General features: G+C 38.1%; 1 protein-coding gene across 1 annotated transcript in view; it reads left to right on the forward strand.

Annotated features, from left to right (window-relative positions):
• LOC140712458 (uncharacterized) overlaps positions 1-14,972 on the forward strand; it is a 98,675-nt gene that overhangs the window by 32,182 nt on the left and 51,521 nt on the right. Inside the window, 4 exon segments of the mRNA XM_073019519.1 lie at positions 1,077-1,143; positions 3,456-3,593; positions 7,495-7,579; positions 8,977-9,115. Coding sequence (XP_072875620.1) covers positions 1,077-1,143; positions 3,456-3,593; positions 7,495-7,579; positions 8,977-9,115 — 429 coding nt within the window.

Raw genomic sequence — 14,972 nt, forward strand, 5'->3', positions numbered from 1 at the left:
CTTAAATTCACATAAAAAACTAAATAGAGAATAGCTGTTACATGACACACAAATATTTAATTTGAAAACTCAGTTCTCAAGGTTAACAGATCAATGACAACAGCAAGAAAAATTACCCTGTGTTTCTCAATGTATATTATCAAATATAAAATCATCTACCCTGGTTGTCACACTAATAATTTGCACCCAATAAGTTTGGGGAACTCTACTTCAGTGGTTCTCAAAATGTGGTTTGTAGAGCAGCAGCAGTAGCATCTGGAAACTTGTTCAAATTCAAACTTAGGCCCCATTGTAAGAAATTTTAAACCAGAAACCTCGATTGTGGGGCTCAGTAATCTGTTTCAACAAGGCGTCCAGATGGCTTTACTGATTTTCGTCCCACCCAAATCAACATTTACATTGGAATTTCTAGAAACTGCAATTGTGTTACATTACATGAAGAAAGGGACTTTGCATATGTGACTGAAGGGTATGGACCTGGATTATCTGGATGGGCCCAATCTAATCCCAGAAGCCCTTAAACGTGGAGAACTTCTCCTGGCTGGAATCAGAGAGATGCAATAGAAGAGGAAGCAGGGGGCTTGCAAAAGGGGAAGGCAGAGAGAGTCGAAGTGAGAGAGTATTCAAAGCTTCCCTTTATTGGTTCTAAGATGCAGTGGACCACATGCAAGAACTGGAGAGAGGCCTGGAGTAGTTAAGGCTGGGTCCCCAGGTGGCAGCCAGCAACGAAATGTGGACCTCACTCCTACAACACAGAACTGAATTCCACCAACAATTTGGATGAGCTAAGAGGTGGATTCTTCCCCAGAGCCTCCAAAAAGAAGGAAGCCCTGGCGACACCCTGATTTCAGGCTCATGAGACTAGAAGCGGAGGAATCAGCTGAGTCACACTCTGCCCAGACCTCTCACCCTCGGAAACTATGAGGTAATGAATTATTTATGTGTATGTTAATCGGTTAAGTTTGTGGTGACTATTATGGCAGCAATACAAAATAAATACCACACTCAAGTTTGAAAACCACTGCTGTGCATAATCATTAATTGTCATTATCATTTGTTCTGTTGATGGCATACAGTTGGAACCACACGGATGAAAAAGATTTCCTGGATCGACGTGCTTATCCATGCCAGCTTCTGTATAAAGTAAGAATATAGCACAGCACAGCACGTGGAAATCATGGTTAGACCCATTCTTTGGGAGTTCTGATGTTTATAAACATTTAACTGAGATAGACCCAGGGTTAATGACAGATCCATCTTCTTTCTAAGTGTGCAACTTGGTTAAATTTATTTAAGCTTTCCTTGGTAAGAATTCTTCTTTGTAGAATGAGGTAGCAATACCCACCCAATAGAATTGCTTTGAGGATAAAATAGATAACATATACAATAAACCTGACATTTATTTGGTACTCAGTAATGACTAGCTCTTTCTGTAAAAGCAATAGAAACCACGTTTTGGAAGCAGGTATAACCAGTGAAAACCATTGTCACATGTCTCTTTTCTCAGACGCAGAGTTGGAGATGAGTTCTTGAACATGTGATTCATTTCAGGGAAAAGACTATAAGGGAAGTATATTAGGTTAGGAGAGATGAAGATGTGGACTCGAGTGGAAACAAGTGTCATCCTGTTCCCATGGGGAGAGCTTCGCAGCTCAAGCTGGAGTCAGGGCCAGCCACTGACTCACCAGTCATTGGACTCAGAAGGGGAGAAAAGACAATTATCTAGGGAAAGGGCCGCTGTGCATTGGGAGTAAGCAACACTCCCAGCAGCAGGTACCCCAGGCACAAAAGGGTATCTGTGTCCAACACTTAACATCCCACAACCATTATTCCATTTCCAAAGTAAGTCTCTGGCTTGTTTTTCACTTGAGGGCCAAACCCAGAAGGTATCACTCAACACTCTGCCTTATACAATGCATAACTTCAGCAATGGAATTATTATTATTAATTATCTTTTATTTTTTGAGATGGAGTTTCCCTTTTGTTGCCCAGGCCAGAGTGCAATGGCACGATCTCGGCTCACCACAACCTCCGGCTCACCACAACCTCTGCCTCCTGGGTTCAAGCGATTATCCTGCCTCAGCCTCCCAAGTAGCAGGGGTTACAGGCATGTGCCACAACACCCGGCTAATTTTTTTTTTTTTTTTTTTTTTGTATTTTTAGTACAGATGGAGTTTCTCCATGTTGGTCAGGCTGGTCTTGAACTCCTGACCTCAGGTGATCCACCTGCCTTGGCCTCCCAAAGTACTGGGATTACAAGTGTGAGCCATTGCGCCTGGCCAGCAATGGAATTATTACAACTCTATCTGCCTAGTGGCTCAGCCTTTCCCTCTGTGCTTATGAGGTTTAGCCATGAATCACTCATATGGAGATCTAGATTTGTATGGAGTAGCAGTCTCTGCTAAAATAATTATATTTTTCCATGGAAAGTTATGACTGGAAGCATTCTCTGATAATTCTGTTGTTAGTCTTTAGAAATCAATTACAAAATGCATTGATTCATTGATTATTTAAATTAAGAGAGAAACTCTAATATAGCTTTCTTTTTCCTACATGGTGAATTTGATCTTTACTTTAAACTCATCTTCCTCATCCCACGGTGATTGTCCAGTGTCATCCTGCCTCATTCTGCCTGGATAAATATAGTTCCTTAGATTCCCACATTTAGACCTCTAGTGGAAACATCATATTAAATGTAATGTGAGAATACTGTATAAAATTATACAATAGGATATTTTTCCTCAATGTTTCTCCAGCCCCCATCTGTGCCACTTTATCCATATTATAAAACCCACTAATTTGCTAGGTTTGCCAAAAATTCTGTTAACCTTTCTTTCTTTCTGTAGCACTGTAAGTTTTGGACTTTGCCTGTTAATTCAAACCGGTCTTAAGTCATATTCTTCCTGCATTCTAAAAATAGACTGGCTAATTCAAACTAATGTGTTAATGGCTGAGAAGTTTCAGTGCATTATTTCAAAGAGATAGCATCTGTATTTGCCATTTTCCATTACCTCAAAGCATTACAGTTATGAGAATCACAAGTATTACAAAGATCTCTGAGTGAGACATAGATAGGTGGACTAACGCTCAAATAATAACATGTAAGTGATTTTCCTTCCTTTATTTATTCAATAAATACATATTCTAGGTATTTTCCTAGTTCATTTAAAGACTCTGGGGTCCAAAGAATTTGATAACCATATAAAGGAAAACAATGGCCCTTTCTTTGATCAGGCAATGGTGGTATTAGATATTTTCTGAAATCTAAAATAATATTCCAATATATGCAATGACCAATGTCAGCCACACTAAGCAGAATCAAACAGTTAATTTCAGAAGCAGCTTTTAGAAGGGAATACAAAAACAATTCCCAGGTCATCCCATCTCTCAAAATACCTTCACAGTGATTGCTAGAATTATAACCTGTGGTTACTTGCATCTTTTTTGACACTTAGCACAGGAACAGTATGGTGCCACTGACGAAAACACCACCTCGAATCTGCTTCTCAATCAGTGCTGTGCTGGATTTCTATGGAATCATGTCAGTTTTAGGAAAAGCATATCTTTCAGCTGTTGAGCTGAAACTAATTAATGTAATGCATAGAACTTGGAAGGGAGTGAGTTCTTTGTCCTCTGGTGTCTTTTCTTTATTAAGGAGTTGGCATCAATTACTTCTGAAAAATTTTAAACCACATTGTGAAAATTTGATAATTTTTTCAGGCAATTATCAAAATATCAGAGATAAGCAATATGCAATAAGAAAATTTTATTGTTTTACTTTTTGTTTTATTTTATTTTTTAATTATTTTTTTGAGATGGAGTCTCACACTGTTTCCCAGGCTGGAGTGCAGTGGTGTGATCTCAGCTCACTGCAAGCTCCGCCTCCCGGGTTCACACCATTCTCCTGCCTCAGCCTCCTGAGTAGCTGGGACTACAGGCACCCACCACCACACCCAGCTAATTTTTTTGTATTTTTTTAGTAGAGACGAGGTTTCACCATTTTAGCCAGGATGGTCTCGATCTCCTGACCTCATGATCCACCCGCCTCGGTCTCCCAAAGCGCTGGGATTACAGGCGTGAGCCACTCTGCCCAGCCAGAAAATTTTAAATAGAATAGTATTGTCATAGATAAAGTCCACACTTAGTGATTTAAATATCTTATTACCATATTGACTATTTCAATGGCATTTTGCAATATTTTTCAACAATACAGAGAAGCAAAATGCTTTAGTCAATAATTGTTTAACAGGAGTGTTACTGGATGGAAAGTCTTGACTGGAGTTATCCAGGTTTTTGGCATGTTGAATAAAGAACTGAACCAAATGCACAAACAAAACAACAAAAGCACGAAGCAACAAAAGCACAGGCTTACTGAAGTGAAAGTACACTCCACAGAGTGGGAGCAGGCTCGAGCAAGCAGCTCAAGTGTCTGGATTGCAATGTTCTTTAGGGTTTTTCTTAAGCTAAAAGAGTTTGGTAACATCCCTACATACCCTTTAGTGGCCTCCAGTTGGTTACACCCCATGTGAATGAAGGATTGGCCTGTGACCAATCAGAAGTATTTCTCATTTGTGATGTAGGGGAGAGGAGGTTTTATAGAGGGAGGAGCCTCTGGACCCTTGTCACTTGGGCATGGAAAGGTGGGGTTTTCCTTTTGGTCTAGTTTCAAGAAGTCAGCTGCAGGTTGGCCTTAGGCTCCCTGTCTCCAGAACGTATTCTGCCTCAGGAGCATTTCAGAAGGAAAAAAAAAAAAAAAACAAAAACAGCAAAATGAGAACTTAATTCTGTGAGACTGGTATTTTATGAAAAGAGTGGTAAACTAGTCAAGTAAGTGGCTAGAAGTTATGTAGGTGCAAATGAAAACCACTCTTATGAGATGGATCCCAAATGTGTACAGAACACTGTTATCTTCATAATGTTCTCAATATTGACCACGAATAGCACAGAACAGTTGTGTGGTTTCAGATCTGTATGTATTCAGTCAACCACCATTTGGTTTGTCTTTCTGAAGCCAAAATATTGTTGAGGTTGTAAGCTTCAGGGCAGCTAACTTCATCCCCAAGTACAGTGATAGAAAAGGTGAATTGAGTATTGAGTCCCTGTGATCTTCTCTTGTGGTAATCTTTAGAGAGCTGAGATGATCTGGATAGTTTATATACTTCATTTTATGTAGTAAACATTTGCTCTCATGAGTTGAGTTTTATGATATTATAGACAAAAAAGAATGCTTAAATGTCATTTATAAGATACAAAATTTATTTGATTAAAAATCTTTATTGGTATGCCCAGGTATGCTAACACAGGGAGCCATCTAGAACATGTTCAGTGCAAGTGGCAGACTTCCTGAATGCTCACCAAGTATCCAGCTGGTTGCCTCATTGTTTCTGCCTCCTTTGTAGGAAGCCCTCAGTGATATAATGAGTTCCAGCCAGTAAAGTGTCGTTGGAAGCGACCTGTGTTCCCTGGGAGAAGAGGGGTAGGTAAGAGTCAGTGTACCTCTTAGGTATTTCTTATGCCCTTCTACACTGGCCTTGGAGTCCACATGTTCCAGAAGGCATCACAAAAATATGGAGGAACCCTTGCTAAATGCCATCAAATGGTGAAAGAGTGAGAAATACACATATGACAGTAAGCCACTGAAGCTTCATGGCCTGTGTGTAGCACTAAGACAGGCTATCCTGATAAATGTTAAAGTGAATGAATCAAGTTATAAGGAGTATATAGCGGATTTTATAGAATCTAAGTTTAAAAATGTCCTTAAAGCGTAGATGTAAACCTGATGATAGTGCTGACAATGAGTCTGTGGAAAGCCAGGGATTGAGAGTGGATGGAATGAAGGGCCAGTGAAGAAGAAGATGAGAGACTTCCATTTTTACTTTTGTACAAACCAATAAATGTCTTCTTTTGTGATGAACACAATTTACTTTAATATATTTAACCTATATTTTTACTGGGAAGAACTTGGATATTATTTATTTACATTTTTTAAAATTTGTAATTATTATAGATGTAAAATAGGTGTACATTTTTTGGGGGTACACATGAACTTTTCATATCAACATACAATGTGTAATGATGGAGTCAGGGTAATTGGGATATCCATCACCTCAAGCATTTTTCATTTATTTGTGGTAGGGACATTACAATTCCACTCTTTTAGTTATTTTCAAATATATCACACATTGTTGTTACCTATAGCTGCCCTATTGTACTACCAAATACTAGGTCTTCTTCCTTCTGTCTATTGTGTTTTTGTGCCCCTTAACCAACCTCTGTTCATCCCCCTTCCCAGTGCCCTTCCCAGACTCTGGTAACCATCATGCTGCTCTCTATGTCCTTGAATTCATTTTTTTTAAATCCCCCACATATGAGTGAGAACATGTGATACATTTAATCTAATTCAACAGAGTTTCTCATCGCCATTATTATAATAGTAAAAATGCAAATATTATCTGACTAAATCATGCATTTCAGATGCAAGGGATTAGAAACTTTCTGTATTTAAAAGATCCAAGCAGAATTAAATAATCTGATGAACGAAAACTAGGTAATATCTACAAATAACAGAAAACCTAACCAAGAAACAGAATACTGAGACTTTGAAAAAATGTTTTAGGTCATTCCAAAACAATTAGAATACTTGAGCCTCTATAAATTCAAAAAGAAGGTGTATTTCCTGAATGGTAACAGAGACAAAGAAGTTTTTCAAAACCATAACCCAGGCTAAGAGCAGTGAATGGCTCTGTTGCCTAAATGGCTCAGTGTTTAAATAATGAAAATGAAAATCTGTTTTAGATTTTATGTTTCTAAAACTCAGGTTTTGAAAATTCCAAAAAGCATGTGAGGCCAAGAAGAAAATGCACACATGCTTCTCTAGGAAAAAATAAATGAAATGGCTTGTTCCATCTTTACACTTGACAAATTCCCAAAATTCAGAGGGAATGGGCACAGTTGTTTATTCTAATATTGTGGCTCACAGTGGTTTTGAGGAGAAGCAGGGCATTTATAGGAGTCTTGACTCAAATCTCTTTAAGGAGCATTTGTTTGCCAAGCTGCAGAGGTTTTCTGTTTCTTTCTAACATTAGGGTTGAGAAATACATGTTTGGGCTTTTACTTTCATTAGGTCTCATTGTATTTTGTTGTTTTTAGCAAAACCCAATATGTACTTTTACCACTTGCAAAACTTACATTCTCTCCATTTTAAAGATTTGCTAATTTACCCCACTTAACTGATTTCAAAAATGTTTTACACACCTAATTGACTTTTAAAAAATGATTTCAACCCCAAAATAAAATGTAACCAAAGTCAAGATAATTCTGATTTCAGAAACTGTGTCATTACCCTTTGAAATCTGGATGTGGAAATGGACTTCTAAGCTAGAAGAATCATGCCTTGGCTCCCTTTCAGGAGTGCTAGAAAATATAGAATGATTTGATTTCCTGCAGAGAAGGTTGTCCCCATTTTGGTTGATATTCAATCCCTTATTCTGATAGAGAGAGCTGTGCATCTCTGAAAAGTCTGATTTTGAACCAGTTGCAGTGGCAAGATTAGCCTTTGTGTTGTCTCATTTGAAGAAGGGTAAGAGTATTCTGTGTATGAGAAATGGCTAAATTGATGTTTTATGAAATGAAGAACCAACTTTTGCAGAGACTGATGGTGGAACCACAAATCTAATTTCTATTCTGGGGTACAAAACTAACTTATATTTTCTGTAGCTTCTTTCATTCCAATCACAGCAACATTCTCTGAACATTCATGAGCATTGATAAAAATGAAATATGATGAAAGTATTTAACATTTAAAAGTAATTAATGCATGGTTTTGGCATTAAATAGACTGAACTGAATATTAAAAGTTAACATTAAAAATAAAATATAAATGTTTCCCAATTTAATCATTTCAATTTGTGATATTAACATATGCATGCACTCTTTTGTAATTGTTATGATTACAGTGTTCTCATTCCATTACCTTGCTATTGTAACTTACTCTATCCTGTACATCTTTAAAAATTTCCCCACATCTCTCATCATTACAATTTACTGTCATTGAATGTCATTCTGTCTAACATTTCTGTTATTTTAAATCCATTATTTGATATTAACTAGGAATTATTCCATGATAGATAGAAGCTACAGGCTTATCTTCATTGGATGCCCTAATTCCCATTTTCATTTCTAATTATGTGAATAAAGTAAACATTTTAAAGGGAGAAGATTATTTTTCCAACAAATTCAAAGCTTGTTTCATTTTTCTCATTCCATCACGGAAACCACAAAACAAAGTCTGATTTGGGCAATTCTCTTAATGAAAAGAGGTGACCTTATTCATTTAGGAATCTAGAAGTTCTACAGTATTGTTAGGCTCCTCAGAACAACACAAAGCGAACCACGACAACACGTCTGATGCTGCTTCACCTTCAATGTTTCTCACCTACTTACAGATTTTAAACACTACAGGTTTTTTTTTTGCTGTGGTTATCAGTACCCGTTTCTTACACAAAAGAAAGGGAACTGTGCTCTTGAGGTGCTAGGATCTGACAGACGCAATCACAGCAGAAGAGCCCTAGATCATTGAACCTTTCAGCGAATGTCACCGAGCTCCACTTCTCTCCTTCCGTTAAGGTAAGGCAATCTTGCAGAAGGCAGACACTTCATTTTTGTGGTTTTAGAAAGAAATCAAATCCAGAAACATAATGCCTTTAAGAAGAGGGAAACTACATTTTCAAGACGGAATTTGGTTTTATATTAACCACACATTCTAGTATCTCACTGTATTTATGAGACTCCAGGAGAGGTTGATTGTCCCAGACAGAGCTCGCCATCTCCTATCTTTGGCATTTGTACATTACTGTTACAATGCACGATCAACAAGGCAGTGTGCTTTTGCCAGAGACGGTCCTGTCTTCTCCCTCTGCGTCCCAAATAAATGATAGCCCTCTAAGATGGAAATGTGAGGTCTCTCATTAATTAAAGATGGCACTTATCATCCATATCGCCTCATTGTAGTGCGTCACTTCAGCGGCTGTGCTGGCCTGGGAAGGCGATCAGCCGCAGCCAAGCAGGTCCAGTACTGGAACCCTGAAGAGATGCTGAGCACCATGAACGCTTCAGGGTAACTGTGTTTCGGCTCCGTGATTCATTTTGGTTGCACAGCTAGATTACTTGTTCTCTGGCCCAATAAACCAAAGACAAAAAACTCAGGGCAAAAAAAGCCTGAAACAGAAACCAGACACTCAAACCCTGTTGCACACTCACCTCCTATTTCCTCCCAGGGCACGTTTTGCAAGTGTAATTTTTCTTGGCTTGTTTTGATTTATTTCAAGTCTTTAATGTGTCCTTGTTTATTTTTTATTTTTAGATTTGGGGTTCATACGCAGGTTTGTTCCAGGGCTATATTGTGTAATACTGAGGTTTGGGCTTCTGCTGAACCCATCTCCTCAATAGTGGCCATTGTACCCAACAGCTAGTTTTTTAATCTTCTCCCCTCCCACCCTTCTCCCTTTCAAAGTCCAAAGTATCTGTTATTTCCAGCTTTATGTCCATGCATACCCATTGTTTAGCTGCCCCTTATTAATGAGAACATGTGGTATTTAATTTTCTGTTTCTGTTTCACTTAGGATATTTCACTGCAGCCCCATGCATGTTACTGCAAAGGACATGATCTTATTCTTATTTGTGGTTGAGTAGTATTCCATGGTATGTATGTATTAAATTTTCTTTTTCACCAGTCTACCATTGATGGGTATTTAGGTTAAACCTATAACTTTGCAATTATGAATAGTGCTGTAGTAAATATGCAAGTGCAGGTGTCTTTCGATAAAATGATTTATTTCCCTTTGTGTAGGTAATAGGATTGCTGGGTCAAATGGTAGTTCTATTTTTAGTTCTTTGAGAAGTCTCCATAGTGTTTTCCTTAAGGGTTAAACTAATTTACATTCCCTCCAACAGTGTGTAAGTGTTCCCTTTTCTCTATACCCTCAACTGTATGTTATTTTTTGACTTTTTAATAATAGGCATGTGAATATAATTTTAATATAAAAATAAAGTGGCCAGGTGCAGTGGCTCACGTCTGTAATCTCAGCACTTTGGGAGGCCAAGGCAGGCAGATCACGAGGTCAGGAGATTGAGACCATCCTGACTAACATGGTGAAACCCCGTCTCTACTACAAATACAAAAAAAGTAGCCAGGTGTGGTGGCAAGCACCTGCAGTCCCAGCTACTGGGGAGGCCGAGGTAGGAGAATGGTGTGAACCCAGGAGGCGGAGCTTACAGTGGGCCAAGATCACACCACTGCACTCCAGCCTGGGGGACAGAGTGAGACTCTGTCTCAAAATAAGAAAATAAATAAATAAATAAAACACCATGTTCTAGTAGCAAATTGTATCAGTGCTTTCTTATTTTCCTTTTTGTTCCTCAGAAGCAAGTTTTTTGACAATATGCCGAAATTTCTTATTGTATGTACCTACAAAGCTGAAAAAGTCTGTGTTTCATAAGTCTCTGAGAACCTAGATGTCTGTCTAATGGGTTCATCTCTGTAACTTTTCGAAGGGAAACAAGTCAACCTTGACCTAACATCTGTCTAAGACATTAACTACTCTAGAAATTGTTTGCTATTCGAAAGAACATATTGGATTATATTTCTCAGAAGAAGACACAGCAATCTTCTTGAAAATGAATGCATGGGCCAGACGCGGTGGCTCACAGCTGTAATTCCAGCACTTTGGGAGGCCAAGGCAGGCAGGTCACGAAGTCAAGAGATCGAGACCATCTTGGCCAACATGGTGAAATTCCATCTCTACTAAAAACACAAAAATTAGCTGGGTATGGTGGCACACACCCGTAGTCCCAGCTGCTCAGGAGGCTAAGGCAGGAGAATCACTTGAACCTGGGAGGCGAAGGTTGCAGTGAGCTGAGATCGCGCCACTTCACTCCAGCCTGGTGACAAAGCAAAGACTCCATCTCAAAAAAAAAAAAAAAAAAAAAGAAAAAGAAAATTAATGCATGGTTTTGATATTACATGGATTGAGCTGAATATTCACAGTTGTTTTTGCCAGTGATAAGAGAACAGATATGGGGCAACAGAAGGCTCCCCCAAGAGCGTTTGGGGGTGAAATATCTATCAGCAAAATGTTATCTGACCTTTAGGCTTTTGCCTATCTTTATTTGACTGTGCATACACAATGGGCGGAGTCAGACTCTGAACAGAGACCAGGAGAAACCTTCTTAAATCATCTTGGCACCATTTGATAATTTCCTAAATTATTACCAGTGCAGCATAGTTTCTGCATTGGAATAAAAAGAGGATAATACCTTTAGACTCTGGTAAGCCTTAAGGTAGAGTCTTGCCTGGTCAGCTCAGAAATCATTAACCGACAGGGAAGAGAAATCTCTAATAGAAGACAAATGTGGCCAAGTTCACAGATTTTACCTTGAGGGATAATTCATATGATTAATCATATCTAATTAGAATTCACTATAAGATGCCAAAATAATTGTATTACTACACAAGAAATGTAACTTTATATTAAATAAGACAACTAATATGAACTCTTTAAGTACATTTACCAAACTATGATAATAGTAACAAAATAAAAATAACAAGGCTTTTGAAATATGATAACCTAGATTTAACTTTTAATTAACATTCAACAAAGGGTTATGAGAGATGAACTTAAATTCTACCTCTTCTAATTAAACCTGTGTGACCTTGGTAAGACACTTAACTTCTGTAAAGCTCATCTGCCTCATATATGCTGGGGATAACGGTGTGTGCTTTATAGGATTGTAGTGAGGATTAAATGAGATAAGGAACCCAGAAACAACTGCACATGGTAAAGCCCTAGTGAATGCATACAAATCCTAATTTATAACAAATCATGATGCAACCTAAGAGAAGGTATATACTAAGAAAAATCAAAGCAGTGAAATAAAGTAAGGACAAATGATTCACAAATTCCACTGCTCCAAATCAATACTCTACCCATCCCCGTATTAAGTGATTCTGGTTAATTTACTCTATCTTCGTATCCAACCCTCACTGCTTTTCAAAAGTCAATGTAGTCCAAAATCATTTTTGAACAATTATTATTTTCCTGAGTAAGCAACTCGATGAATCAACCCTAAAAGGCTGACATTTCGTTTGTTTACATAGGGAGGTTTTCAAGACCAATACAGCTTTTTTTTAAAAAAATTAATTTATTATTATTATACTTTAAGTTGTAGGGTACATGTGCATAACGTGCAGGTTTGTTACATATGTATACTTGTGCCATGTTGGTGTGCTGCACCCATCAACTCGTCATTTACATCAGGTATAACTCCCAATGCAATCCCTCCCCCCTCCCCCCTCCCCATGATAGGCCCCGGTGTGTGATGTTCTCCTTCCCGAGTCCAAGTGATCTCATTGTTCAGTTCCCACCTATGAGTGAGAACATGTGGTGTTTGGTTTTCTGTTCTTGTGATAGTTTGCTAAGAATGATGGTTTCCAGCTGCATCCATGTCCCTACAAAGGACACAAACTCATCCTTTTTTAAGGCTGCATAGTATTCCATGGTGTATATGTGCCACATTTTCTTAATCCAATCTGTCACTGATGGACATTTGGGTTGATTCCAAGTCTTTGCTATTGTGAATAGTGCTGCAATAAACATACGTGTGCATGTGTCTTTATAGCAGCATAATTTATAATCCTTTGGGTATATACCCAGTTATGGGATGGCTGGGTCATATGGTACATCTAGTTCTAGATCCTTGAGGAATCGCCATACATTAAAAAGTCAGGAAACAACAGGTGCTGGAGAGGATGTGGAGAAATAGGAACACTTTTACACTGTTGGTGGGATTGTAAACTAGTTCAACCATTATGGAAAACATTACAGCATTTTTAAAAGGCTGAGTTTCCTTTTTGTTGATGTATTGACAGCATAATGCATCCAATGGTTTTGTAGATTGCCTTTCTACCCACAAATTTTCCTTTTCTAAATTTAATATGGATTTGATTCTTCTTTATCTTTCAGTGTTTTTTCTATAAAAAAGGACCAATATACTTTACAAGAAGATGCTTATGAAGTAAAACACTGTCAAGGAGAGATTGTAAATCTTTCTCTTTTTCCCTCCCATTTGATATGATCTATCCTTCTGCAAAACTGTGCAGCAGAAGAGGATAAAGGCAAAAGGGAGTGTTTTTAGAACTCTACATTAGTTTTCAATATTCAGGAATACTTACAGAAAAGAAGACCCCTTGTCCTCAGCAACCTGTCACACTAACTACAATCTGTGTAAAATTTCTTCCTTAAAACTTGATTTGGTTTATCTAAACCAATCTCAGATTTTTCTTGCTAGTTTATGATGCAGGCATGTAGGTATCATATACCAACCATAAGTATTATGGTAGAGATATAACCAGTAAAACCTACAATACAAAACAGAGATAAAATGCAGTCATCTACTTTACTCCAGTTAAATAAATAATGGTTTAAGCCCACATCTCAAAAATCGCTGCAAACTCACTCTTTCTACATGGGCTTTCTCCATATCCTGAATGCTTCAAAAGCCCAGGAGACTTTCACAGTCCAAAGATGAGGCTTCATTTCACTCCACAGCCACAGTCAATAGTGACTTCATATCAGTTGACCTGCAACTGCAATTTCTTTTCTTTTCTTTTCTTTTCTTTTTTTTTTTTTGAGACACAGTCTTGCCCTGTTGCCCAGGCTCACTGCAGCCTCTGCCTCCCAGGTTCCAGTAATTCTCCTGCCTCTGCCTCCCAGATTCCAGGAATTCTCCTGCCTCAGCCTCCCGGGTAGCTGGGATTACAGGTATGTGCCACCACGCCCGGCTATTTTTTTTGTATTTTTAGTAGAGACAGGGTTTCACCATGTTGGCCAGGCTGGGCTCAATCTCCTGACTTCAGGTGATCCACCCGCCTCGGCCTCCCAAAGTGCTAGGATTACGTGTGTAAGCCACTGTGCCCGGCCTACAGTTTATTTTTCAGTAAAATCATGTTGCTGTTGACAATGTGTCCTACCCATTTTGACTGAAGATTCCTTCCTTCATCCATTTACTTGAAATTTGCTAAGAGAATGATTTTTTAAGTACAGTATATGAATATGTTAATTAGCTTGATTATGGAAATTATTTTACAATGTATGTGTATCTAAAATATCACATGATACACCTTAAATACATAAATACATACAATTTTTATTGTCAATTTACCTCAATAAAGCTGGAAAACGCAATGTAACACCGTCATAAAATGTTGTGCTATACATGAAAAACCATAGAGTTAAAAGTGATTGCATGAACAGGATAAAGCTTAAATGGAAATTGGTATCTGACCTTGGACTTGAAGGATTATAAGAGTTTGCAATTTGGGAGTGCAGGAAGAGAAAGACAGATGGAAGAACAAGCACAAGTGAGTCAAAATACGCCAGTATCTGGCAAGACTTCTCCACTTCTCCAGTGCTGTGTACACATCTCTACTATAGAACCTATAAAAATATACAATTATTAAATTATGTTTCTCTTTTGCTGAGTATACTCCCAGATCCTGAAGGCAAGGATTATACATTTACTTCTTGCCTAGAGCAGTGCCAGGTGCATAGAAAAGCATTAAGCATTTGTGTTGAAGGATCGATAAATGGATATTGCTAAAGAACACAAAATTTAGGAGATACAAAAAGATAATGGCTAGAAACAGGGCTGAATATGAAGGATTTAATAGGCTTTCAATTGTATAACAGTAAAAATTGGTGTCTTCTAAGCCAATGGTTCTCCAAGTGTTGTTGGTGAATCCCTGGGGCTTCTTGGGATCTTTTCTGGACATGCATGTAGCCAAAACTAATTTTATAATAATGCTAAGTCATAATTTTAATGCTTTACTCTCATTCTCTCATGAGTGCACAATGCAGTTTTTAAGAGGCTACATTACATGCAATAACATCATTATTTTTATGAGAAATGAAGTGTGT

The sequence above is a fragment of the Chlorocebus sabaeus genome, chromosome 9 (genome assembly GCF_047675955.1).
Source record: "Chlorocebus sabaeus isolate Y175 chromosome 9, mChlSab1.0.hap1, whole genome shotgun sequence".
NCBI lineage: Eukaryota > Metazoa > Chordata > Mammalia > Primates > Cercopithecidae > Chlorocebus > Chlorocebus sabaeus.